General features: G+C 41.2%; 1 protein-coding gene across 1 annotated transcript in view; it reads right to left on the bottom strand.

The window, feature by feature from the left end:
* Positions 1-1131: 1131 nt before the first annotated feature.
* Positions 1132-24721, bottom strand: part of LOC139643095 (neurotrypsin) — a 40370-nt gene continuing 16780 nt past the window's right edge. The window contains exons 4-14 of the mRNA XM_071518252.1: positions 23680-23818; positions 22032-22210; positions 20516-20663; positions 17428-17606; positions 15079-15220; positions 12420-12634; positions 11224-11365; positions 7633-7911; positions 5798-5920; positions 4546-4826; positions 1132-1483 (exon numbers count right to left, since the gene is read on the bottom strand). Of these exons, the coding sequence (XP_071374353.1) occupies positions 1164-1483; positions 4546-4826; positions 5798-5920; positions 7633-7911; positions 11224-11365; positions 12420-12634; positions 15079-15220; positions 17428-17606; positions 20516-20663; positions 22032-22210; positions 23680-23818 (2147 nt within the window). The 3' untranslated portion in view covers positions 1132-1163. The remainder of the gene's footprint in view (positions 1484-4545; positions 4827-5797; positions 5921-7632; positions 7912-11223; positions 11366-12419; positions 12635-15078; positions 15221-17427; positions 17607-20515; positions 20664-22031; positions 22211-23679; positions 23819-24721) is intronic.

Genomic DNA, 24721 nt, shown 5'->3' on the forward strand with positions numbered 1-24721 from the left:
AACGCTAAAAGTTTGTTCATGAGTGTCAGGAGTTTCGAGATATTGTTGTCCTGAAGCTGCGGCACACTGCATTGAATATCTCTGTAGCATGTCTGGTTTCAGCATTGTTTGTATTTCAAGTCTCATAGTGGAATGTGACCATGTTATAATGAATACTACCTACATAGATACAGCCAACATTGATAGTCAATATGGATGGGTGTGTTTTTCTTTCAAATAAATAGGAATGATATGAAGATTACATTGGCCAGTGGCAATTACACTGCAAATTTGGGCACAGAACTTAGAAAAAAAAAACTGTAAACTGTGGGTACTGTATGAAAAATGATAGCACACTTGCACACAGAGTTTGGCATCACATACAGAATTATAATACTGATAATAAGCATTTACAAGTGGAGCTTGGGAGAAGTCCATGATAATCTGAAATCAAACTGACAGATACAGACATCATTTCCTGCAAGCCTCTTTGAGCCATGTGTACAAAAACTGTCAATGGACTTTTCCCCGTCTTATTAGCCTTAGCCTCTTATTATTAACCTCATTAGCTCTTAGGTTGCATTTACATAATAGCTTTTCACTGCTGTCTTTACTGAAAAAACAAAAAACATCCATGTAGTTTCTAGTTCGACAGCAATGGGAAGATCAGATGTATGCTGCAAAGACTTAATCAGATATTTAGTGCCAATGTAAATCCAGGTATGGTCATCTTTTCATCTATTGTTATGCTCATTACATGAATAACAGTTTGACCTGTGAGGTTAATTAGGCTTGTGAAGACATGTGAAGATGCATGCACACTTGGAATGTTGATGAAACATTATCATAAGTAAAGCTAAGTAAATCTGTATGTACAAACACAACACTGTACCCAATAAGACACATGATTCTTCAATGCGCTACCTGCCTTTTCCCACTACTGCCATTGTTCCACCATTTTTCACATTCTTTGGCCTCTTGCATGAAGCTATTATTTACAGGTGACCCAGTGTGATTGTATGGCATGCATTTTAGTGCAACGTCATTCACATTGGCAGTGGAACATGGAGGCAGGACAAGCAAACAACAGCTAGCAGGCTTCCTCTTTCCCCCACATACCCCCACACCCAACCCCACCAGCCCTGAAGTCACTTAATGACACTAGTTATCCAGTGGTGGGATCATTAATTCTTGTAGGGTTTGTTGATGACCTGGTCAATCCATCGCAGGAATCTGCTAACTCGTGTGTACACCCCAGGGAATGAGGGGTCGCCGCAGCCATGACCCCAGGAGATGACCCCTGTCAGTACCCAGTGGCCCCCTTCCCCCTGGCACACCAGTGGGCCCCCACTGTCACCCTGGCAACTGTCCACGCGCCGACGCTCTGACAGGCTTCCAGCACACAGCATGCGGCTGGTGAAGCGTTCGCCGTAGCGCTTTTTACACTTCCAAGACGGCAAGAGGGGAACCCAGGCCTGCAGCAGGGTCCGGGAGTACTCTGAGTCTGATAGCAAAACAGGAAATCAAGCTATTAACATGAAAGCAGCGCAAAATACATAAGTAGAATGCATACAATAGAAATGCAAGTATTGAATGAAATGCTGAAATAAAAAAGTTATTGCAAAATATTGGAGGGAAGTAGTTAGTAGTGCAAATCAATTTTAAAAGTAGTAAGTAAGTAGTATAGTACTTGGACCTGCAGAGAATATTGGCTCAGCTGTGAGCTCCTGGTTTTTAGCATCTTGCTGCTAACAATGAGTCCAAATGGGGTATGTCAAAATATTTAAAAAAAAAAGCCATTTATAGGCTCCACAGGAGAGTTGAGACTAAACATGACATAATTCCACCATTACGCACACTTTCACTAATCAGGAAATCACCAAAGCATTTTTGTGTGCCACAGTACAGACTGCTGTGGGGTGAAAGTGCGTTACTGGTGGTGTGATCTAGTTTTGAGGACGATCAAGTCAGATTGCAACATTTGCACATGGAACATGTAGAGTTTGGTAGAAGACTCTCCACTAAGTGGAAATGGTGCAGTGCTGCTGCTTTTCGGGTTGTGAATATAAATGTCAGTTGGTCGCTGTAACGTTTTCACAGACTGACTTTTTTGGAGATATTTTGACAAACCCTGTTTGGACTCATTATTAGCAGCAAGAGGCTAGCAACAGCTCGCCGTTTCTACTGACAGCTGACTCGGGAGCCAATATTCTCTGTGGGTCCAAGTACTACAGGGATGTAAGAGACAAATTATATATATAGGTCCAAAATCTATTAATTTATCCTTTAAATAATGTTAGTAATTTAACTGATAACCGTGTCACACTAGCTAAGCTCAACTAGCAATGCTTCAGTGCATCACATTGAATTGAAATGAATTGGTAACACTTTACAATAAGGGTACATTAATTAAGGGTTAGTAATGCTTAATAAGGGTTAGTTAATGCTTAATAAGCATTAACTAACCCTTAATTAACAGTTAACTAATGTGTCTGGTAATAATTTACTAATGGTGTTCATGTTAACTAAGGTATTAATTTATACATTATTTAATAGTTTATAAAGATGACTATTAAATAATATATAAATGAATAGTAAATGATTACCAGACACATTAGTTAACTATTAATTAAGGGTTAGTTAATGCTTATTAAAGATTAACTAACCCTTAATTAATGTACCCTTATTGTAAAGTGTTACCATTGAATTGAACTGAAAACACACACGCCGTGGGCCCATACAGGAGCTGTGGTTGTTGAGGAATGAGGAATGACGAATACTAACACGCCATTAAAGCAATAGTTCTCCCAAAAACGAAAATTCTGTCATTATCTGTTCACCCTCATTCCAGTTGAAACACAGGTGAAGTTGTGGCCAGCACAACTCCGTAACAGCCTTCTCCAAAACAGCTGAAGTCAGTAGGGTCAGGTTCTTCAGAGTTCCAAAAAGAGCAAAAAAAAAAATGGCCATAAAATTTGTCCATACAGCTCGTGCAGCATAATCCAAGTCTGCTAAAGCCAAGCAATCGCACAGTAAGTGGAAAAGACCGATAGATTTAGCACAAATCTTCACTACAGCCGTTGTTTCCACGTGTGCGTTCATGTGAATCTCCCCCACCCCTACACTGCCACGCATAGGTGCATAGGTCACACAAACTGAAATAGCTCTGCTCAAAGTGCTCCATTGGGACCTAACCTTACCATTTCAGTTTTTGGTCTGTTGTAGCTTCTCTCCCTAGCGCCGATATTTCAAAAAACAACAACCGAGAGAAGCCTGTAAGACTCCATGAGCGGGCATCATCGCAGAATACAACTGTGACTTTTCACCAACTACCTGCCTGATCCAGAGAGGTTGTGGCTAATCGCTGGATGTCAACTCCTCCATTATATCCTTCCGTGCAGTCTGGCTGCGTAGTGAACCTTCTCCTCAGATGATTACCTTCCTGAAGCCGACTGCTATGCCGGCCGCATCTCTACAAAGAGTGGAGGTATGGGAAATAATTTACATGTATAGTGTTCGAGAGAGCAGACAACCCCGTTTTCCAGGGGCAGTCCATGGATTTGATGCTTTCTTCCCGGGCTGGCACTGTCGCCACTGGTTTCTCACTCTCCAGGCACCGTACATGTATTACTTAGTATCATTCCTGTCAGATTTCAGAATGCATCAGTTTGGGTGTTTTGCTTAGTAACAGTAGGCTAAGAACTGGGCAAAGAACTGTTGTTCCTCTTCTATATCAAAGTCACTGGACATTTTCTTCTTTGTTTGAAAGTCTGATAAGTAAGCGGTTAGTGTTTTAAGTCAGTTTGAGCAGAGGTCTCTCAGTTTACGTGACAGAGATTTAGCGGTGTAAACAAGGAAGTGGGAAGATTCACATGAACGCATGAGGTCTGGGTGTGCGCAAGACCGTTTTTCGAAAACAACACTTGTGGAGATTTGTGCTAAATAATGGTAATAATCGTTCTTTTCCACTCACAGCACAATCATTTGGCTTTAGAAGACTTGGATTATGCTGCAAGAGCTGTATGGAGTAATTTTATGGTAATTTTTTGGAACTCTAAAACAGTGGTTCTCAACCTTTTTCATATCAAGGACCCCTAATTTAGTCCACATTAGGGCCACGGACCCCCGTTTGATGAGATTTTGTCTCTCTGACCCAAATCTGTGAATATTTTTATTGTTAGATATGATTTTGTCCAGAATTCCATGACTATCTGTATTGTAGATAGAGAGATAACAGTGAAACTATGATCAAAACAGTCATTCTTCTACATTCTCTAATTGTGTTCACTTCTTGTAAATGAAATAATGAAGTTTAATAATTCATCAATTTGCTAGAGACCCCCTGGAACCCCCTCAAGGACCCCTGGTGGTCCCTGGACCCCACGTTGAGAACCACCTGCCTTCAACAAGCCTTCACGGTTGGCTGAAATGCCAATGCAAAACCTTTTCACCGCTCTGTGACGAGAGCCTGATGTAGGAAAAATAGAAGGAAAATGAGACTAAAGTTTCCAAAGTCATGGTGCCCCTTTGAGGCTCATACTGAACATGCAAAGGCCAGGCCAGTACCTGTGATGCCCCAGCCAGTGATGACACAGGCAGCAGGCCTCTTGCCCCACTTGTTGCCCGCCTCTGGCAGACAGACTGCACTGGTGTGCGGGTTGAACGCCACACAGTTGCCCTCTGTGCCCTTGAGCTGTAGCAGGGCGATGTCGTACTCCCAGCCGTGAACGTGGTACTTCCTGTGGATGACGATGCGTTTAGGGGACAAGCTACGTTCAAAGTCGTCCTGTTCCTCTGTATGGTAGTCACCCAGCCGCAACACATAGCGCGACGCGTCCCTGCCAAACCTAAGGTCGTGAGGAAGAGATAGGAAATGATGGTCAGAGGAAATCTTGAATGTGTTGGACCATAACTAGCTGATAAAACACTGAGGAACCACATACATGTATACATATACATGACATTTAAAGCCCCAATATAAGTCTATCAATTGTTAAAATATGCACGTAGATTCATGAAGAGTAGGTATTCCTGATTCGAAAATAGCCTGCAACTCTCAAATCCCACTGTTAATTCTGGTTAATTCCAAGTGGCACAAATGGCATTATACTCCAGCTCTGAGCTTTAATAAGATAAGACTCCTCCCAACAAACAAAATGAAAAAAACAAAAATGTTTCATTTTGTTTGTTGAGAGGAGTCTTATCTTATTAAATCAAGAAAGAGGAGCAAAAAGTACAGAGTACCTTAAATTAATCTCTGTTCTTCCCAGCAAATACAGTCAGAAGTAGTCAGGGAACGTTAGCCTTTTTAATTTTCAATCAAGACCTGATAATCTATTTTTTACTAATGTTCATCATTTAATGTGAAATCCATATCAGATTGCATGCAGAAACAGCAAAACAGACTGCAACTCATGGCCATGATACTTTTGCATCTGTTTCTGGAATAAAATGTCTGAAGAGGGATGCTGTGATCAACTGAAAGGAAAGGATCATATATTTTTTAGCCGACTATAGGCCCTTTTCACGTTCTGTTTCTCAATGCTTCTGTATTGACAAAACAACTTCCTGTTGCCATCTATGGCCATCACTAAATTGCTCCACAACCTGCCCAAAATCTTTAATTTGTTACATTATGTATCTAGTGCTAGTGACCATTACAATTTTGTTGTTTTTGTTGGATTGGTTTGTCAATAAGTCACAAAAAGAAAGGAAGTTGTAATGCACCGGTTTAGCTGTTACCATGACAATTTGAAAAGGGCCTATTGTCTGTATGTGTAATCTTAACAGGTAACCAGCAGAGGATGCTGTCTCCTACCTTTTGAAGCAGTGGGCGGCGGTAAGAACCCAGCAGGAGTTGATAAGCGAGGCTCCACACAGAGGATGATTCCCTCTAGACTGAGATCTCAACCACAGAGAAACCTGCCAGGGCCAGTCACCCCTGAAACACATAAAGTTCAGACTGCAGTAACACACTGGTTCTTCTACTCTTCTGATTTTTCATTGGGCTTTGCCTTGTTTTACAGGAAAAACCAAGTAAGTTTTCGTTGAAGGTCTAGGAATCATATGGTACGTGGCATACAGCATGAGAAACTGAACAAAAATTATAATAATAGTGACAACATAGAAGACACAGACACACACACTTGTGAAGACCTTCATTGAGTACATTCATTCCCTAACATTAATCTTTACCCTAATTGAAACCTAATCCTAATTCTAACCTTAATCCTAAACCCAAATCTTAACCTAGTGCCTTGCAGAACTGAGGAGCAAAATGTCCATACTTTGGGGGATTTTCCCCATCGTTTTCTGCTCGAGAGGACATTTACATTTCAATACACTCACACACACACTCACACCAAAGTCCACTCCTCTCAAGTTTTCCTTTATTGTTCTAATATTCTGCATTATGAATCACACAACAGGTAATTTCTCCCCAAAGTGGATGGAGCCTCTTCTAATGTAAGTTTGTGTCAAAGGTTGTAAGATTTCATACAGGGAAATTGTGTCGCTTCCTGCAGTTTGTTGTATCTTTGGCTACACAATGCAATTTGTATAAATTATTTTTGGCGTGTGTGTGTGTGTCTGTATTTGTATATATGCATCTACATGTATATTTTCATTCATTCGTTTTTTCTACCCACTTATCCCAGCATGCATTGTGGAAGACAGGGAGACACCCTGAACAGGCCACCAGTCAATCACAGGTTAACACAGATAGACAGACGATCCAATTCATTCCTATGGGCTATTTAACATCTCCAACCCACCTGTCTGGCAGGAGGAAACCCAGGAGAACATACAAACTCCACACAGAAAGGACCAGGAATCAAACCCACAACCTTCTAGTTATGAGGACAAAGTGCTAATCACTGAGACACTGTGACAACCCCCACCCCCCACCCCCATTTGTACGTACAATCCTACCAACCCAAGGAGCTCGTCCCTCCTGAATAAACTGAACAAAAAGTGAATCGAACTCACCAAGACCAAGACAAGACCAAGACTTCTCATGGTCAAGACCGAGACAAGACCGAGACTGAAAGAGTGTGAGATCAAGATTGAGACCGCTCGCAATTTACAATTGTGAATGTAACACCTGGCACACAGCCGAGTGTTTTTTCTTTTTACGGTGTTCACCCCTTACGGTTAGTAAATCCAAACCGGATTACCACAGAGGACGCAGACATGGCTGGCTGCTATGGATACCGCCTTCCCGACAGTAAACAGTGTGGTGTGATCAAGCCGCAGCAGCAGGTAGAGGAGGTCAGGTGACCGAGCTGAAGCGGGTAAAGTCATCCTTTTTGCAAAATAATAATAATGATAACTAGAAGGGCACTCGGAGAGCGCAGACCTCCGCCAAGGTTCGTGCTATTATTGCTTGTTCGTGGATCCGCTCCAAAATTGAATGGGTTCTTCCTTGGCCCATGCTACACCCTTCCACCAAGTTTCATGAAAATCGGGCCAGTAGTTTTTCCGTAATCCTGCTGACAGACAAACAAACGGCACCGAAAACATAACCTTGGCAGAGGTAATAATAATTGTATTCACCTCGAGAACCAGACCGGTTCTTACAACTCTGGTGTGAGTGTGTTAGAATCTACATATATTAGAGTGGAACCAGAGTGCAGTGTGTTTGTGTGTGCCAACCTCAGTGACTTATCTCCGCCTATGATCCTGCGGCGGCGGCGCTGGTTGTTGGGTCTCAGGCCGCAGGTCTGCATTGCCATGGCACCATCTCCCACAGGTTCCGGGGTGTAGTCACAGATGACACCCGCATCCTCACTGTGGCGACAGTCGTGGGCGTCCTGACCCTCAGCGGGACACTCTCCCAGAGACGATTCGGTACCCGAGCATCGAATGTTGTCCAGATGGATCGGGCCCCGGCCCTCGCCAAAGTAGGCCATGGAGCGAGCTTTAGCCACACCGCTGAGGGAGAAGACACAAGACTTTTAGCTTTGTTTCCACGCATTGTTTTTCACTCATATTTTCATATTCCTCTTATCTGTTATATATAATGCATACAAAGATTTGTCTATAATATTTCACTTTTTCCATACAGCACATATTTCAGATTCTTTTTGTCTAATGTCTACTGTTACTACTGCTGTTTGCTAATTGCACACCCTCTTCACACTGTCATCTATACTGTCTTGTGTTTTCATTCATACATTTTTACATGACATGTTGTACTGTTGAAATTGTTGGATGTGTATGTAGCCCTCTTTTGCTCTGGTCTTGTTAATATTCTATTTGTCTTTACTGTATCCTACTACTATTTTGTTTCGCAACCCAATCATTTAAATTTCATCTTATCTTAACCCCCCTCCCCCAACTACATTTCAAAAATATGACAGGATTACTACTAGATTTATTATTACTTCTGTCAATGACATTGGAAGAAGGTTATGTTTTCACCCCAGTCTGTTCTCTATTAGTAAGATATCTCAAAAAGTAACAAACAGATTTAGCTGAAATGTGGTGGACACATAGCCCTTGGCCCAAGGATCAGTTGATTAGATTTTGGTGATGACCCAGATCTGGGATTTCTACCATTAGACGATTATCATTTTTAGTCATAATTTTTATGCAACTTTCATGTGGAAAGTCCGATATCCAGGACTTCCAAGTCAGCCCCTAAACAGCACTACATTCATGTGCTATTTTGAAGGAAAAGCAAACTCAGAAGACAAACAGTAAACAAACAAACCATTACGGAGGCTGCAGCTTTGCAAGTTGGAGACTTGCTCAGCGTTGGTTTGTGCTCTATTGAGTGACTTCTAGTATTATCTGTTAGTACTACATACCTGCCTACTTATATTATTGCTAGATACCAACTGTCAGAAAATTGAAATACAGACAATGTAGTAGGATGTAATTGGGGAATGGAGAAGACAACAGGACACGGCTTTGGAAATTAGTACAACTTGTGTTCTAAAACCCCCAAATGATGGAAAAGTCTGAAAAATTAAATACAGAAGACGATGGTTATTAGTCAATACCTCATTCAATTCATGGCTATAATACAGCTATATAGCTATAGAGTCAGGAGAAATTGGAAATTAAATAAATTTTATATTCTGTTGTCCTTATTCAACTTTCAATTTCAACTTTCAAATTTGGTTTGCAGCCAGGGGTTAAAATACTCATAAGAACACATACAACAACCTGCAGTAAAGACATCACATAAAAGACAGTGGCCATGTTTACATGGACAGCAATAATCCGATATTAACCCGATTAAGATAATAATCTGAATAAGAAATTGCCATGTAAACAGCATTTTCTGATTACCTTAACCCGAATAAGATCATAGTCAGGGTAAGCATAATCGCATTAACGCATGGGGTATTCTGATTTTAGTCGCATTATTGAAGGGTATTTTAGACATGTACACACCTTAATCGAACTATGACTATCAGAGTATTCACAGCTTTTTGCGACACAAACTGCAATCCAACTGCTTGACAACGCATGGTCTATCTTCCAGTTTGTTTACAGAGGAAAAAGATGACTGACACCAGAAAAAAGAAATCCCAACATTTCTGGGGTGAGGCTGAAACTGTCACCATACTCAGGATTCTATTTGCAAGTCTATTTGCACCTTCAATAAAGGCTTAAACTGTCTGTGCGCTCTAATGATTCTCCTTTGTCCTATTAATCAGACTATGCACCGTAGCATGTAAACAGGAATATGAATGGAATAGTTCTATAAGCCAGTGATTCTCAACCCTTTTCATATCAAGGACCCCTAATTTAGTCCACATTAGAGCCATGGACCCCCATTTGATGAGTTTTGGTCTCTCGGACCCAAATCTGAGAATATTTTTATTGTGAGATATGATTTTGTCCAGAATTCCATGACTATCTGTATTGTAGCTAGAGATAACGGTGAAACTATGATCAAAACAGTCATTTTTCTACATTCTCTAATTGTGTTAACTTCTTGTAAATGAAATAACGCTGAAGTTTAACAATTCATCAATTTGCTGGGGACCCCCTGGAACCCCCTCAAGGACCCCTGGTGGTCCCCGGACCCCACGTTGAGAACCACTGCTATAAGCAACCCTAACCCTGTGACTTCCTAAAATCAATGATCATGTCTTTATCTTGAGGAAACACTCCTTGCACCAAGACACAAGGTCATCTACCACAGGTCCATGATCAGACTCATCATCATTTAAAATGTTTAATGTTCACATACTGAATTTTTGGGTGCTCTATTGTAGAAGTTAGTCTGTTGTTGATGACATCAAGATAGAAGAATTCTGTCTTGTTGATGACTACTGAAACTGGTGCTTTGAGGGTTGGAAATAGCATAAGTGAGTCAGGCAGATTAATCGGTGACAGAGACTATTCATTATTTGATATCCAAAATCTCCAGTAAAATTCCAGCGATGCCAACGTCTTATGAGTCATAGATAGGTACACAGAAATAGAACAGTCATTCCCATTCAAATCAATGTTCCAGGACAGTCGGAGTGGAGGCCATTTTTATGTGTACAATTGGGCTGGTGCCATCTCTGTTGCCTTGTTACCAGCAGGTAGGCTGCCTGCAGCTGAATTAAGATGTCACTAGGTGGTGGTCTTTTACAAGTTGACATCTGTGCACAGGTAGTAGAAGTGGATAGAGTTTAGTTAATCTCACTTTCCACTAAGCTACACAAATTGATAGCATTTAAGTGATTATATTAACTCAAAGGTACGTGTTTGATGATGCTTATCAGCTAGGTTTGCTAATATGCAGATGTTGACTAGAAGAGCTAGTGGGAGAAGCACAAACTTTGATAATGTTACATTGACCTTGTCACTAACGTCAGCTATTCTCCTTTTAGGCTACAGCCACAGCACATCTGCACAGTGTGCAAGTGTAACACACTTAACAGCCTTACTGCCCAAGCTTGCATTAGAATTGTATGCTATACTAGCCAAATTACCAGGACAAACAGTGATATGACCTTTATATCCGTTCTATTTCTGTGTATAGGTAGCTATGAAAATCATGGTTTCAGTTTAAATCTCTCCCTCTCTCTCTCTCTCTCTCTCTCTACAACCTCCTCTACCTGCGACTCCTTGTGTCAGCTTGCTCGGTCCCTCAAACTAACCCAGTTATGATGTTGACATGTGTCTACCCAAAACCAGGTTACAGAGTAACTGGGTTAAAAACACAATTCTCCATGCATGGAAGCATAGCAAATGGGACAGAGAGAGAGAGAGTGAGAAGCTATAATCCATACTAACATGAATCCCAGCTGTCTGCACACCACGGCTGCAGTGATGTCATTCCAGCCATCATCACACACACTTCCCCATTGGCCGTTGATGAAGACTTCCACTCTACCCTCCTTCCTGCTCTCTCCGGCAACCAACCGCACCAGAGGGCCTGCAAACAAACATTAATGTTAGATTATCAAAAACATGGACTCAGACCAGTCTTCTGTTACATAATGGCACAGTTAAACTTGCAATAAGCGATATAAGACCATATAACCATATGCTGAAACTAATGTGTGCTCTGTGGAGATTTCATTGAGACATAATGATATAAACCAATATCCACACACACGGGCCAGCTGTGTTGCTGTTTTCACCTCCTTAAAATTAGCTTGGCACCTCCCTCGCTGTGTAAAAGCGGCTCTCACCCCCTCCCAGTCCTGAAAAAAATTCGGAATCGATGAAGCAAGCGAGTAAACTAGTAAACTTACTACCTACCTGTTCACTTGTCATTGTGACACATGTAACCTTCAGCGGGAGAAAGTTCTGGCAAAGTGAGACTGGTAACAGGTGAGACTTCTCAGCAGGTACGTTTAACTTAGCTATTAGGATTTATCATTCCATTTCTCCGCCCTAGGCCTCTATAGTGCAGTGGCTTTGCTGTGTGTTATTTACAAATGTGCTGTGGTTTCTGTCGCCCGCTAGTGGTCAGAAAAATCGCTTATTGCAGCTTTAAACTAGACCAACTTTTTTCTTCTGGCCTTCAGCAGGACAGGGGACAGGAGCAAATGACAAACACTTTACCTCAAAATGTAGAGAGGGCTGGACCCAAAGCTCACAGCCAATGAATAGCGAGGAAGCACAAGTTGAATTATTAACAATAAATTCATAATTACAATTGATAGCTGTCATTGGTCCCATGTTTAGAAAACATTTCATGACCCTGGGACCTAAACAAATGCATGTGACGCCTGGTTGTAATGTACCGACCACTAGCTTGTTACTTGTCTAGGCTAACGTTAGCTACTTTACATTAGAAAGCAAGCTGTGAAGCTTACAAAAAATTTATAACGTAGCTTATTCAAATCTACAAGTTCAGACCAGCAAAAAGTAACGCTTTTACTCTGAAATGGAGGTCCGTCCTGTCCGGAAGTGAGAGCATGGCAGATTTTCTTCTCTCAATTTCTTTTCTCCCCTCAAATCCCACCCCTAGGTGTACGTACCAGTGGGAGGCGGCAGGCCTGGTATCTTGTTGGTGTCACCTCCCCTCTCACAGCGAACCCCTACGTCCTCACTGTGGGAGCAGTCGTGGCGCCCCCACTCAGTGTGGGTGCAGGCTGACAGAGTTCCCTCTGTACCCTGACACTGCACCTCGTCCAGCAGGATCAACCCCACACCCTCCCCATACACCCCGTCTGGGGCCACCTCTGCTCGCCCCCTGTAGCCAAGACATAACCGCAGAACATTTCATTTTTAAAGTTTATTTGTCTGTTTGCCTTCATTTTTAAGGAATCTATAGTAAGGAACATAATCACAACATCACCAAAAACCTGGAAATCATGAGGGGAAAGCATCAATGCAAATGAATGGAAGTTGTGTGTGCAAAAAAGTGAGAACTCTGGAAACGCTTTAAAGCATCTCTATCAAAATTCCGGTAGAGTTCCGGTAACACTGTATTTTCTAGGTCCACAATTTCCTAGAAAGGAACTGTTAATTTCTTAGGAAGTTTCCTGGAAAGAACCATGACTTTATGTACTAATTATAGGGAAAATAGAGGAAGTGTTCAATGGTAGAGTTGGTAAGAACCTAATAATTTCTAATAATTTAATATAATAATTCAGCGCCAGAGCCACACTCATCATCGGTGGTCACTCGAAGCGAGTATGACTGTCCTCTCTTGGGTCGTCTACTTGTGGGTCTTCAGATGGCTGTAGAGGCCGATCCGCGATCCACATACTTTGGTGCAGTGTGGGCAGGGGTAAGCGGTGGTGGTTGGTGGTGGTTGAGCCTTGTTATCTTTCTTCTTGCGGTGCTTTCGCTTTGTCTCTGCGGCAGGCTCTCCTTCCTGCACAGATTTCTTCCAGGAGCGCCTGTCCATGTGCTCCCAGTTGCTCGATGTGATGTAGAATTTCTTTAGACTGGCCTTGATATTGTCCTTGAAACGTTGCTTTTGCCCGCCGGGGGCTCACTGACCTTCCTTCAGCTGGGAGTACAGAATCTGTTTGGGGAGACGTGTGTTGGACATGCGGATGACATGACCGGTCCATCGGAGTTGCTGCATTATTGTGGTGGTGATGCTTGGCTTCCTCCAGAACGCTGATGCTGGTGCGTCTGTCCTCCCAGCGGATCCTCAGAATCTTTCGTTAGGATCTTTGGTGGTGTTGTTCCGGGGCTCTCAGGTGCCTGCTGTAGGTGGTCCAAGATTCGGCTCCATAGAGCAGGGTGGGGAGGACAACGGCTCTGTAGACCAGGAGTTTTGTTTGGGCTTATAGGTCTCGTTCTTCAAAGACTCTTTTCCTGATTCTGGCGTAGGCTCCACTGGCACAACCCAGGCGATGGTTAACCTCAGAATCGATGTCAGCTTTGGAGGAAAGAAGGCTGCCGAGGTTGGGGAAGTGGTCAACGTTTTCAAGACGTTTTCAATTATGTAGTAGTTCATACAGAAAATGGAAGCGGTCAGTTTGGTGGAGTTGATCAAATAAAGTTTCCTGGAAAGAACTGAAAAACTACAAACTGTTAAAAAAAAATAAGATGAAGAGGTTGATTTGGTAACCCAAGTCTGCTTCCAGAACCAAATGTCTCAACTCTATAAAAACAGGCTAGGCTGCAGTTTGCCCCGGAGATTACACCCTTGATTGTTGCCAGTTCAGCTGACATGTTGACCATTGGGCAAAACATCCTCTAGGCCATGCTACAGTGGAGTGAACACAAACTTACCGGCAGACACCCTGGCTTAGCGTTGGCAGCCTTGTCAGCGATGACCCGATGACCAAAAAGCGGTTTCCCAGAACTTTGAGTTGATGGCTACAGAGATGGAGCACAGCTGCATGTAGATGACCTGTCATTCTCATACACACAGCTTCACTGAAACTTACAGTAGCACTTCTTCCTCTAATTTCCTAAATATAATTATGTGAAAAATGACTTGGGTTACCAAATTGACCTCTGCCTCTTATTTTGCAAATAAATAGTTTATAGTTTTGCAGTTGTTTCTAGGAAAATCTTACAGAAACTCTTGCTCTTTACAGTATCTTATCAACTGCTTCCAATATACTACTGCATAATTTCATGGTTCTTTCTTGGAAACTCCAAAACAAATTGCCAAGTACTTATCAGCTCTTACCATCGAAACGTCCTAAGAAATGAACAGTTCCTTTGTAGCAAATTCCCATTTTGATACAGAAAGTACTGCTTTTCCGGGATTGATTGATCTGTAACAACAGAAGCAATGACACAGCTTGAAGGGATTTCGGCTTAACTGTAGAGAGCTCTGGAAACAAGGGAAATTAGATTTGATTTCTATTAATTATCTATCAAACTTAGGACTTTGTCAGACTGACTTGTTCTCAACTTTTTGTGATTGTGATAGACTTTGGTGTAATATGTGTAATCACAATGTGTCAGTTTCGTTAATTTGAATTCAGGCAAACATTTTTGTCTTATATCAATTTTATTTAGAGATGGGCAACCATGTGCCATGGAGGGTCAAGTGTCAGCAGGTTTTTTTTTCAACCAAGCACTAGAGCAGAAATTAAAATCTGCAGTCTCTTGGACCACGATGGCACATGGTTGCCCATCCCTAACTTAGATTTCTGCAAAATCTCAGGGTATGCCAGGGATTTTGTAAGGTACAGAGTGATCAAGATATAGTGATGCACTGACCTGAAGCCCAGCTGTCTACACACAACCTGGGCGTTGAGCTCGGTCCAGTTGTCATCACACACCGTGCCCCAGTCTCCCTGGTGGTAAACCTCTAAACGCCCCTCCCAGGGACTGTCTGCCCCGACCAGACGAACTACACCATCTACAACCACACACAGGGAAACACTGATATGGTAAGGCTCATAGCGGGATTCGTGAGCAGGGTGTGATGATGCATATGAACAGCTTATCCTGAATAAGACTGATTGGAATATGAGACATTATCTGGAATACAGTCTGCATTGTGCAACTGTGTTTAATGAACTCCTATTCACATACCCAAATCTACACATCTGTACACATCATCTACCCTTGTCAAGTGTTTCATTTACACGTGTCTACGTTTTCACCTTTTCTGTGCAGAGTTCCTCCATCTGCAGATCCGCATATTACTGTACATATTATCTCTATCTGTAAAGTGAAGTGAATGTATCTGGAAGGGTGTAGTTCTACATGCCTAATCACTTCTGTACGTCGTATAGCCTCCTGTAGACCTGTTAATCTGAATACCATGCTCTACATATTCTGTGATCTTTCACATATCTTTTCTCCTACCTTTATAATCCTGTCATTGATACATATTGTATATATATTGATATTTCACGTTATTCATAATGTCCAAAACTCACACTGGCTTTGTGTTTTTCTTACACGTTTTTAGTCATACATTTCTACTTAAAGCTGCACTAGGCAATTTTGCATGTTGGCGTCTCTAAATCAATATCAATACCCAGAAATCCTGTGAGATGATGACAGTAAACTGGTCTGTGATGCTTTATACAAAAGGATTCCAAAAGGACGAGAGAGGAGACACTACGGCGTCTCAATTAGTAGGCATGGGATGCTCCACTTTTGCCGCTTTTCCACTGCATAGTACCGGCTCAACTCGCCTCGACTCGACTCGACTCTACTCGCTTTTGGTAGTACCACTTTGGTTTTCCACTGCAAATAGTACCCCCTCAATGTGCCCCACCCCCCAAACTGGTCGTCATAGCGACGCTGCGATGCTGCATGAAACGTGACACACAGCTACTATGGAGGATATCGAAGCGATGGTGTTCTTGATTCTCGGTATGTGGCTGTTAAGTCACAGCAAAGAGACAGATTTTTATTTCAGAAGAGGCTGAAGGCAGCGAGACAGCAGACTGCTCTCTGGCTGCTCAAGGCGACGCAAGAGGGTAAGCTAGCCTGGTAGCTAATGTTAGCATATACGTCCTGTGTCGCGATGACGATCTGACCAATCAGTGGTCTGCAGTGTTTTTACGTCACCTTTTGGTATCGCCTCAGCTCGCCTCAGCTCGCTTGGAACCTCGACGGAGGTGCTGCGAAAAAAAGTACCAGGTACTACGTAATATGGTACCTGGTACCTGGTACTTGGCCAGTGGAAAACCAAAAAAGGCGAGTAGAGTCGAGTCGAGTCGAGCCGGTACCATGCAGTGGAAAAGCACCATTTGTGATAAGATGGCTGGATTGTTACATCAAAATCTTGCCAGCGCAGCTTTAAAATGTCAGAGTATTGAATTGTCAGTTCAGTGTACTTATATAACCCTGTTTGCTCTAAAGTTCATTCAAGATCATTCAAGTTTCTTCTGATATTCACGTGTGTTAACGATGAAATATTTAAACACGTAAACACACCTTTAACGGAACTGTATCCAATTCTGGACACTGTATCCAATTCCGGCCACTCGGTCACTCGCGTAATTTCCGGTGTTTACCAGCATTTTTATACGGAGTTCCCAACCCAAAGCTAAGTGACATAAATTCATACACATTTCAGAAGCTAGGTATCAAATTTCATAAATATCTAAACACATTTAAGCATATAAAACCCTAAGTTACGAACTTAGTCACGAACAATAGCGGGAAGCCTTAAATCCCACTTTGGACACAGTTACTTCATGTAGAGAATCAGTATTGGCTGATAAATGGAAAAATAAGAGCGTTGAGTACATAGCCTGCACTTCTTACAAGTATCTGTAACATTGTGGAGGTACAGGGAGGGTTAATATCGAGTATATGAATACACCGACATGGACAAAAGTAAGTGTCCGTAATTGGATACGAATTTTGAATCTCAAAAATAGGTGCGCTATCATCCATTTGCAGGGACTGGAAGAAAATCAATTACAAGTTAAGGTAAAAGCGATATTAAACTTTAAAAAAGACAGGTGGAGGATTGTTAATTTATGAGAAACTGATAAACAGTACAGGATGAAATATATTGGTATTTGATTGTTATTTTTTGCTCATATGCTGTCCGGAATTGGATACCCTGATGCTAGTATGTGTTTCCTTCCTGGTTCTGACCTGTGTATGGGTTACAGGAAACCCCAGCATCTTCCATGTGGTCACAGTTGTGTTGCTTCCAGTCGTTATGAGGACATTCCTCCAGAGAGAGCTCATTGCCTGTACACTGAACCCCATCCAGGAAGATGGGACCAGAGCCCTGGCCGAAGTGGGCCCACGTCCATGCCTTGGCCACACCCCTAATGGTCAGGACAGACACGGTCAATGGAGGTTGGCCCATTCTGGTCTCAAGTCATTAAATTGGTGCTTTTAATCACAAAATACTCACAAAACTGTTACCTGTTGATATAGATATGTTTTTGATTTTGCAGCAATTCCCAATTCTGTAATTCTGCCTTTTATACATCTTTTGAAATAGAGCAGGAAGTATTAATATTACTCCACTGTCCCCATACTATTACTTCAATTAATATTAATATTTACTTCCAAATGAATCAATTTATTAAAACACAACTGAAACTGCAAATGGTTTGCTAATGACAAAGCAGTCCTACATGATTTCATTAGAGATGAGAAATGAGAAATGTGGAAATACATTAATTCTTCAGATTTTGAAAAAATCAAAGTTTCTGAATTGAGTGGAAGTAAGGATGGACATTGAGTCTGTTCCTATTGCACTATTCCCTTTAATTGCAAAACATGCATGCCATGTATTATTACTGCAACACAAATTCAAACACAACTTTATCATGTAAATTGACCTGACAATGTCTACTATTAAAATTAATAACATGTGGATTAGCATTCTTTCTTGGGGATATATGCATTTCTCCTATACAATTTACATTAGTTGAATGAATAATATATATTTTTGCATCTGCTGTGTGTACTCAGTCGCAGTGCTGTGGTGTATTTTTTCAAAAAACACACCAATATAAAATATGCACACAATGGAAAAAAAACCCCAGCATGCACTTCTGCAATATCGAAACATATCATCCATCTGTGCCTAAATGCAACTGTGTTAGAGCGCCAAATATAGCTGTTGGAATGGAGGGATGAATCATTTATAGACAACAGCAGAATACCTCCACTCTGTAGTACAAAACACAAAACAATGTTAGTGTGTGTGTGTGTGTGTGTGTGTATGTGCACTCAGCCTGGCAACCTCCAACCATGCCAATAACTGATGACATCAGAATAATCTGAATCAGCCATCCTCTCTCTCTCTCTCTCTCTCTCTCTCTCTCTCTCTCTCTCTCTCTCTCTCTCCTCCCTCCCACTATGACCCATCAAAACTGCTGGTAATCAAATATTCATGTCTTGTCTTCATCTATTTCTACAGTACTCTCAGTGTGCACAGAGAAATAAAGACCATTCTAGCAGGATTCCTCCCTGGTTGGAGGCTGGGAGGGAAGAGGCAGAGGACAGTGGAAGTGGAAGTGGAAGTGGAAGTGGAAGTTTTATTTCAGGGATCTGGTGCCTGTTTGCCTTGTTAGAATGGAAACATTGACCAGATTGCAGAAAATTCATCTAAATCTGGCAACTCCTGTAGCTCTCAACATCCTTTTTATTTGAATTCAACTTTATACAGTGAGCAGACAATCCGCATTTGTTTTCTCTTTCTCTCTTTATTGTCTTATTCTCTTTATTTAGACAAATTACTACAATGAACTACAATGTATAATAAAGGGTGAAGTGAGGGAAAACAGCACTTTACTTACCTATTACTTTCCACTTTACTTTTTATATGTATGTACACGTATATGAGTATACAAACCTCTTGTTCAGCTTAGAGAGTAAAGATTTGGGGTTTAGTTACTTTAAAGCTGCACAAGGCCATTTCACACACTGGCAGCCCCAAATGCGAGCAAGTGGTAACTGTTTTAGTGTTGAGGAATTCATTACACTGGGATACTGTAAGGAGTCATCAGTAAACTAAATTCTTCTTCATGTGTGGTGGGGGTGGAGGTGGTGAAGAGGTTCAGTCATTGTTGGTGAGCCCAGCTTTTTTTTTTTTTTTTTATACCAGTGACCATGCCAACACCAGAACACCACCAGAACAAATCAACCACTAACAATACTGTCCCCAGCTTGGTTGTCAAAGATGCTACTTCACATACCGGCACGGCAAATTTGGCATTCCTTGTTGTTAGCTAGCCTTTATTTTGCATTCCCTTAAAGGAATAGTTCACCCAAAAATGAAAATTCTGTCATCATCTACTCACCCTCATGCCAGTTGAAATACAGGTGACGTTTGTCCATATAACACACAGGGAGGTTGCCAGCACAACTCCATAGCAGCCTTCTCCAAAACAACTGAAGTCAGTGGGGACCAGTTCTTCAGAGTTCCAAAAAGACCTACAGTATATTTACACCATATTTTTGTGCAAATCTTAACTACAGTTGATTGATTTGCAACAAATAATGGTGTATAGGTCTTTCTATTCACAGTGTGATTGTTTGGCTGTTTTTGTTTTGGAACTCTAAAGAACAGGTCCCCATTGACTTCAGTTGTTTTGGAGAAGGCAACCTCCCTGTGTGTTATATGAACAAATTTCACCTGTGTTTCATTTGGCATGAGGGTGAGTAGATGATGACAGAATTTTCATTTTTGGGTGAACTATTCTTTTAAGGCTGGGGACATAGAAGACTATTGAAATCTTAACCAATTTTGAAAATGCATTGCACCCCACATGGAGTGACGGATTTCACAGATTTTTTAGTCTCTTAGTGGTAAATCTGCGAACAACAGATGATTAGAGGACTCTCATTGGCTATTGGTCTCCACTCTCCTCACTGTAAACTGGGCTCTCATTAGCTATGTGTGGTGATTGAATCTGTGTCTCCTCACACTACCAGGTAATCTGTGCTGACCAGTGTTCCCAACCAAGCCTCCGATCAGAATTTCTCCTCTGATTGTCAGGATGGAAAAATCTGGTGGAAACTGGCCTGTGATGAGTGGACTGTCTGCCCTCCTTTTAAATGTTCTCTTTATTTAGACATACAAGAAGAGAGAATTTTAGATATAGAGATCACAATAAAGTGCCACAGCTATAGTAATTAGATCCTGACTTCCACAGAAGATTTCCATGTCTTTGCATAGCAGAAGCATAGCAATAGACTAGGTGAGGTTACCCTGTCTTACCCCAGGCCCAGCTGTCTGCAGACCACCTCAGCGTCAATGTCGTCCCACTGGTCATCACAAATGGTCCCCCACTTGCCATCATGGTACACTTCTAAACGGCCCTCAAAGTCCTCCAGGCCTCCCACCAGCCTCAATGGGGCGCCATTGCCTGGGAAAAACAGGGCAAAGCAACAGTTGAGCAAATAATGCATATGACAAACAATATGGGGTAAAATGCTATGGTAATGTTCATGTTGGATGCTTTTAATGAACGTCACATCAACTTAACCCTAAATTCTAATAATTCTTTTGTAAATCTGTTTATTGATTTTCAAAATATAAAACAACAAGATATACGTATATTGAAGAGTTAATTTGCAAAAACAGATAACTCCATTTGTATTCATTTCTATAAATCTTTTTTCCAAGTAATATCAATCAATCAAATTAGTTACACCAGGCAATAATAATACTACAAATTTTGTGACATAATGGGTTTCGATTCAGAAAGTCCGTGAAGCGTTACAAACTGTTCTACAACAGTCGGTTCTATTTTTTCAGGAATGGTGTTTATCTGTTTTTGCAAATGAACTAAGTTGTCACACATCCAGAAAAAAAAACAGGATTAGAATAAAACCAAGCTGCTGTCATTTAACTTTTTTTTTGATGCCTTGTATGAAGATCTATTATGGGCACAGGTATAGCAGAAGTGTTCAGAAGGGAAGTCCAAAAACAATAAAAAAAAATATAGCCACAAGCAACGATTGCGGGGTCCAAGCACAATTTGATAAGACAGACAGATAGACAAAACATTACAGAAGGTAGAAAGACACACAAAAACTGACATGTGAAGATCAAACATGCAGTCTACATGCAGTGTGTTGGCCTGTGACTTCTGTCAAGTTAATCTTTTCATTGCAACCACATTGCTGGAGTTGTTCACAACGGCCAAACTTTCTATTACTTGGTGATGATTAATGACTTCGGAAAGGACAAGCTGATGCTTTACCTACTGAGCCAAACCTCTGTTAAAGGTTTACGGAGGAGAAACTAACTAAAGGGAGAAGTAGTGTGATACTGCAGCCTATGATTGACAGACTGACAGTGCTAATCACTTTATAGAACATTGTAGTGCTCTCCATTAACAAATAAAACAATAGTAAGTCACATGGGCCAGAAAGCTGCTGCTGCACTGCTCTCTATGGGTTGAAAGGTCTGGAGGGAAGCTGTGACTAGTTCCAGTTAGTCTGTGAAAAACCAGCGAAGCTGTGGTACTCGAGGACCAGTTCTCTAGGGCAGTGAGAACCACTGCCCTAGAGAAAGGGCAAGAACTTGTTGCTCTCAAACAAAGGTGGGTGTATGGATATATAAATATAGCTAGCTCGCTAAAAAGAACCCTCGCTCTTTGATTCTGAGGGACTGACAGTGTTTTAGGGTGGATTTAAAAATCATTGTTCTGTTCTTACTGTATCATACTTTATTAACCTGTAAAGATTCACTTCTCTTTATCTTGTCTGAAGTGACGCCCTGGTCTCACCTTCAGGTACGGCACACACCAGCCCTGCCTCGTTGCCATGGTTACAGTCACTGGTGACAAACTTCCTGCTCCGGCACTCCAGCAGGGAGTTCTCATTGCCACGGCAACCCAGTCGCTCGTAGTGGAAGAGTCCAGAGCCTGGGCCGAAGTAGGAATGCTGCAGGGCTGTACCGATCTCACTGGGTGGACAGCAGATACACAGAGAGATGAAAGGAGTCCACTCTCTCTTCTTCTCTTCAACACACTCCCCACACAAACACAGGCAGAAGAAGGACTTAAACTGTGAAGTTATTTAATTCAAGGGGAGCAGGATGGAAAAGCATAACAACATATGTCAAACACAGTAAAACTGCGTTGGTAAAGAGGAACAGTGGTGGCAAATGGAAGCTCTCTAACAGGGATAGACGGACACCACAGAATTGAACCAACACCTCTGTGACTCAGTCTCAATAAAAACTGTATGGCAGGAGCCTCATAAACTGGTATTTATGGCAGGGCTGCCATTGTTCTCTTGCAAAACCTAGTTGTCTATCAGCCTTTTTCCTCCATCCAGACAGGTTTACGTTTGGGGAAAATGAATGGATGCCTTCACCCTACAATGTCAACTGTTAAACATGGTGGTGGACAGAACTGAAAATATTCACTGTCAACAGGTATTACATGACAGGCTATATGCACATTTATGATGATGTGGACATTTATGCCATGCATCGGTTTAGGCATGAGGAGATATGATTACAGACCTCCTCTCCATATTGTATTCCTTGTTTAAGAATTAACCCCTATGACAGTAAACATAGATTAACCCCAATGATGAATGTTAGATGGCGCAATTTGACGTCTTCTCACTCTGAACCCCATTTATGCTTATCAAATGATTCTGAATTCATAAATGTATTTATATGTGTACAGTGGTGGAAAGTAACTATGTACATTTTCTCATGGACTATACTTAGGTACAATTTTGAGGTACTTGTACTTTACTTGAGTATTTCCATTTTATGCTACTTTCTACTTATACTTGACTACATTTTACAGGGAAATATTGTACTTTTTACTCCATTACATTTATTTCACAGCTATAGTTACTAGTTACTTTTCAGATCAATATTTTATATTTAAAACATTTGATCACCTTTATAAAATAACTATAAAATAGCATTGTTACAGATTAGACTACCCAAAAGTATAGCTAAATTGTTATATTAGCTTCACGTTGACAACTTTAAAATGCTGCTTACATGTACATGTATGTCAATAAATCAGTATTAATATTCCAATAATTTATGAAAAATATAACTCTCTAAATGGGGACAGTTTGCATAATGAGTACGTTTACTTTGATACTCTAAGTACATTTTGCTGCCAATACGTATGTACTTTTACTTAAGTAAGATTTTGAATGCAGGATTTTTACTTGTAATGGAGTATCTTTACATTGTTGTATTGCTACTTTTACTTAAGTAAAAGATCTCAGTACTTCTTCCACCACTGCATTTGAGTAGTGCAACCAGTAGTGCAATTCGTAAATCACTAGTGTGAAACTTACTAGTAGTTACTAAGAACTTAGTAAGGACACATATACACACACATTTACAACCAAGCACACATATCAAGAATGTTCTGAAGCTTATAAAGCCACTCTCACCCCAGTCCAAGCTGTCTGCATACGACGCTGGCATCGCGGTCATTCCAGTGGGTGTCACATACTGCCCCCCACTGGCTGTTCAGGTAGACCTCCAGACGCCCACTCTGGCCTGACGACCCCCCCACCAGCCTGGCTGCACCTGCGGAGGACACACTGCAGAGTTTAGCAGAGCATCAAAGGCATCTAAAGGCAGAAGCACTGCAGTAAGCATTGTAAAAACTGGCATACTTATATTATGACTCAGGGCCGTAAGCAGTTTGGTGAAGCCTTTTTATTGTGATCACAGGATGTATTATCTAAGGCCATTGGCTTACTATAGGCCAGTGGTTCTCAACGTGGGGTACGGGGACCACCAAGGGTCCTTGAGGGGGTTCCAGGGGGTCCCCAGAAAATGTATGAACTGTTAAACCTCAGGATTATTTAATTTACAAGAAGTTCGCACAATTAGAGAATGTAGAAGAATGACTGTTTTGATCATAGTTTCTCTGTTATCTCTCTACTTACAATACAGACAGTCATGGAATTCTGGACAAAATCATATCTAACGATAAAAATATTCTCAGATTTGGGTCCGAGAGACAAAATCTCATCAAATGGGGGTCCGTTCCCCTAATGTGGACTAAATTAAGGTCCTTGATATGAAAAAGGTTGAGAATCACTGCTATAGGCTATCAAAACACTACTTTGTTTAGTTTAAGGCACATGACCAAGTTTCTCACCAGGTTGTCCAACACTAGCCCTTTTGTAATATTCACTTTTTGGACCTTTGGGTAAGGTTCGCTGGGATATACCAGATTTTTTTTTTTTTTTTTAAATACTTAACATATATTGTCTTTAACTCAAACAATATATATAACATATGGGGTTAAGGTTTGCCATTTACATCTGCCACTATAATGAAGACATAGATGGCATATATCATATTTATCTTTTTTTATCTCAGAATTGATCTCTATATTATTGTATTCTTCCACATCACTTTATTTTTCACTAGAAACTAACAGCTAGTTAGCTTGAGATTGAGTTTGCTAAATTAGCCTGT

The sequence above is a fragment of the Centroberyx affinis genome, unplaced genomic scaffold (assembly GCF_046629955.1).
Source record: "Centroberyx affinis isolate AG114_WGS23_722 - 3 ecotype Tasmania unplaced genomic scaffold, CSIRO-AGI_Caff_v1 ptg000561l_1, whole genome shotgun sequence".
Taxonomy (NCBI): Eukaryota; Metazoa; Chordata; class Actinopteri; order Beryciformes; family Berycidae; genus Centroberyx; species Centroberyx affinis.